This window comes from Pongo abelii, chromosome 12 (assembly GCF_028885655.2).
Source record: "Pongo abelii isolate AG06213 chromosome 12, NHGRI_mPonAbe1-v2.0_pri, whole genome shotgun sequence".
Classification (NCBI taxonomy): Eukaryota; Metazoa; Chordata; class Mammalia; order Primates; family Hominidae; genus Pongo; species Pongo abelii.
Window position 1 is genome coordinate 19,869,609 of NC_071997.2, and position 4,251 is coordinate 19,873,859.

General features: G+C 43.9%; 1 protein-coding gene across 1 annotated transcript; it reads right to left on the reverse strand.

Annotated features, from left to right (window-relative positions):
- Positions 1-213: 213 nt before the first annotated feature.
- LOC129057615 (uncharacterized) lies at positions 214-3,764 on the reverse strand. The gene is made up of 5 exons (XM_054547793.1): positions 3,691-3,764; positions 2,779-2,974; positions 2,140-2,680; positions 1,408-1,560; positions 214-262 (listed from the first exon to the last, which is right to left on the reverse strand). The coding sequence occupies exons 1-4, from the start codon at positions 3,762-3,764 to the stop codon at positions 1,526-1,528; spliced, it is 846 nt and encodes a 281-aa protein (XP_054403768.1). The 3' UTR covers positions 214-262; positions 1,408-1,525.
- Positions 3,765-4,251: the final 487 nt, after the last annotated feature.

Genomic DNA, 4,251 nt, shown 5'->3' on the forward strand with positions numbered 1-4,251 from the left:
TGACAATGAAGTAAAGGCATCAGTAGCATCTACTGTGCTAAAGAATAAATGGAATTTACAACTGTAGGTAATATTTAAGCACTTTAACACAAATATGAATACATCATAAATTTCTAACTAGGAAAATATTTTCAATGAGACCTCAAGAAATGTTAACTTTTTTCAGAATACAGCACTGAAAACTAACTCACCAACAATATCAAGCTGGGTTTCCTCATCTTCCTCTCTTTTTCTCTTCTTATCTTTGCTCTTTTTCTTCTTACTACAGGACATAATTTATATAGATGAGTTTAGGTATATTGATTTCTGTGATAAATAAATATCATAAGATTGAAACTTGGAAGTCTTTTAAGCTGTTTCATTTATAAATTATTGATTTAGGAAGACTTACATTGCTATGCCCTCTTTAATACAGTACTGAGAATTTGCTTCAGGCTTTGTACATATTATGTTAAAGTTCAAAGCAGATTGTAGAGCCATACTGCCAGATTTTAAATCCTGATTCTGTCACTTCTTAGCTCTGAGATTTTTGGAAAAGGTACTGAATCTCTCTGTGAGTCAGTTTCCCCACTTATAAAATTAGGATAATAACTTAACTCTTAAGGCTATTGTGAGGATTAAGAGGTAACATGTATCTTCACACATTGCTGGTGGAAATGTAAAATGGTGCAGCACCTACAGGAAACAGTTTGGGGTTCCTCGAAAAGTTAAAGAGTTACCATATGACCCAGCAATTTTACTCCTAAGTATGTATACCCAATGGAAATGAAAACATACGCCCACAAAAATACTTACGTAAGAATATTCACACTAGCATTACTCACAACAGTCAAAAAGGGGAAACAACCTAAATGTTCATCAATTGATGAATGGATGAACAAAATGTTACATCCATGCAATGGAATACTACGCAGCCATAAAAAGGAACGGGTGCTACAACCATGATGGACCTCAAGAATGTTATAGGTGAAAGAAGCCAGATACAAAAGCCCACATGTTACATGATTTCTTAGGAAATATTCACAATAGGCAATTCCACATAGATAGCAGACTAGTAGTTGCCAAGGACTAGAAGAGGGGGAGGAAGGGATGTGACTGCTTTAATGGGTAGGAAGAGATTTCCTTCTGAGATGATGAAAATGCTGAGCAACTAGACAGTGGTGAACCTGTTGAATATATACTAAAAACCACTGACTGTACAAAAGGGTGAATTTTATAATTATGAATTACATCGCAATAAAAAAATAAAAAACCAAGAGTGATTTGAAAAAACTTAACGTGCAAAGTGCCTAGAACAATTTCTTGGTGCACTGAAAGTACTATATAAGCATTAATTATGATTATTACAATAATCTTAAGACACTCTTGTCTGTATTTTCATCATAAAGTTTTCAGAAGATAACTCACCACTCCTCACAGGAAAAGCACACGGTAAAAATCTCACATTCATTCAGGACATACGTGCCACTTATTCTGGCATCTTCATGAGCCCAGACTCCTCGAGAGGGTTCTCAAAGGCAGTGGCTTAGCTCACTCCTTGATACTTTTTTTCCATCTCACCTAAAAATATCAAAACCTCTGTTTATCACGGAGACCAGGAAGAAATGCTCAATATTTGTATGTACAGTCAACTTTGGGCAAATCTGCCAGTTAAAAAAGAAGCGGGGATATGATTGCACAGGTATTTTTCTCCTAAAGAGCTAATAAATTACCACTACGACCTCCTCCTCACATTTGGCTCATTTTATTTATTGCATATATGTTCTCTCATTTAATCCTCACAGTCTTCTAAAGGTATAAAAAATGGTCTGAAAGTATAAATGTGTAAACGGAGGTTCAAAGATATTTGATCAAAGATATTCGATCTCTTAATGAGTAAATGGAAGTTCAGACATATTAATCAATTTGCCACAAATTACAAAATTAGTAAATGACAGAGTGCAGGTTCGAGCCCACATCCCTATCAAAGCCCATATACACCTCAACCACTGTGTGATTCATCCTGGTTTCACTCTACATATTAGCTTAGAAAAAATTAATCAATAATTTTTCCAGGAAGAGACAATGCAGAAAAGATTAATCCCTAATGAAGGAAGTTATTATCATGAACTACGAGATCAGACTAACGCAGAGACCCACCAGGCAGAGGCCTGGAGAGTTGCCTCAGGGGACCCAAACTCGTGGGTACGGGGCCACGGGTCACTCGCCCGTCTGTCCTGGTTCCAGGTTGTCCGCGCGGGAGGCTGCTCCTCTCTGCACAGGCGCCATGAACCGCTGTCCGGCCTCTGTCCAGCCCGGACAGGGGCCAGGGCGAAGCCTGGGAGGCCACAAAGCCGGCTCTCCGCGCCACGACTTCTACTGGATTCGCGAGGGGTGCAGTGTGTCCGAAAAGAACTGAGGAGGCTCCCGCCAGAGCTGCAGGACCCACGTCTTCGCCTTGGTTCCCTTGAGCACAGGCTTGGTAGACTTCACATAAGAGTACTCGGCCATGGCCCCGGGAGACTCCTGCACGGAGAGGCTGAAGCCGGCTCAGGACGAGTATGTGACCCAGAGCAGCACCAGGGTGGGGAGGAACAGAAGTGGAGGTGAAGTAAACACTCCCTGACAGTGTACGTCTCTCCAGAACGCGCCTTCGTCTTGACCCAAACGCTGAATGGCTGACATTTCCACTTCCGCGTTTCTGCTGGGGAGCTACAGCGGCCGCAGAGGGCCAAAAGGTGTCCTTACGCAGCTGCTCCCTGGCTCCCTCTCAAGGAACCCCTGAGGATTTGCGCCTACCCGAGGGGAGGAAAACCCGCCAGAGGCGCTGGTGCTGGCGGTGGTGGGGCTGCCATGCGTGCTGTGGAACCGCCTCCCGCTAGAGCTGCTGGCTGGCGACGGTCCCCGCGGGGGCGGGAAGCGTCTCAGGCTGCCCTCGCTGGCCTGAGGCGGCGCGGCTGGAAGCGCGGGCCACTCTGGGCTGTGCCTCGCGCGACTGTGTGTGCAGGAAAGAAGCAGGAAATACCCTAAAATAGAATGAAGCAACATATTGAGGGCCGCGGACGTCTAGAGTGCTGTGGGAATGTGGGCTGAGGTGAAGAGTTATGGTGGCGCGTGTTACAGGCTCAGGGGTCAAGAAGAAGCCTAATCGTGGAGGCGGCATCTGAGGAGGGTCTTGAACGCTGGGCAGGCTTTTGCCCGATAGAGATGGAGGAAGCTAGTCCTGTCTGATGGAGGAAACAGGGCAGAGGCTTGGAGGGAGTCGTGCAGCGCTGGTGTGAGGAGATGGGAGTAGGCCAGGCCTGTAAAGCAGAGTGATGGGAACAAGGATAGAGAAGGCAAGTCGGTGTCCTGTGGTCGCTGAAGAATTTGAATGAAATCAGTAAACAGGTGAGAGGGATCCATCGCAAGAGCATGGGATGAAACGAGGAGTAGTCCACGGTGATTCCTCTGCAGTGGCGGATATTATTGATCGCGTATGTGACACCAAAACGGTGGGTACTATTGATCGCGTATGTGACACCAAAACCACCCCACTCAAGCTGTGGCTCTTTACCTAAAGTAGAAAACAGAGACCAGTTGGGTTCCAAGCATCCACGAAGATCTTATTAAATTCGTGATCCCTGGTGGCACCATGGAGTCAGGATTGGCTCATCTCAAACCTGATTCAGAAACAAAACCATCTCAATGTGCAGAGATGAGAGGCCTTACCCGCTATCATAACGTATTTTCTGGTGTTTCAACAGTGCTGCGCTTCCTAATCCCCATTCCACGGCAATCCACATGCCATGATGCCAGAGGCATTAACAAAGGAGACACAGAGGCTCCTCACGTTTGCTTTCCATGGTTTTGATGAAAATCTGCTTCCTCATCTCATACAATGTGGTTAGTAATAGTATCATTTAGGTTTGAAGAATTAAATGGTACAAATTATATAGGGTGCTTATTATAACCTACATGGAAAATGACTAGGATATGTTAGCTATGCTCATCACCAACATTGTTGTATGATGGTAATAATCAGATAGTCAAGAAGGCTGACACCAAGAAAATGGATACATGCTCTGAGGGAATGAATGTGGAGAGATCAGAAGGTCAAGAATAAAGCCGTACAACATGTCCGTAGTAAAGGGATAGACAAAAGAAATGCTACAAAAGAAGGAATGAAACAGATTTAGAGTAAAATTATAAAATGAAAGCTAAGGAGAATTTCCAGAAAGGGTAATATCATTTAATATCATAGAAGTTTAGGAGCATAAGTTGGAAAAAAGG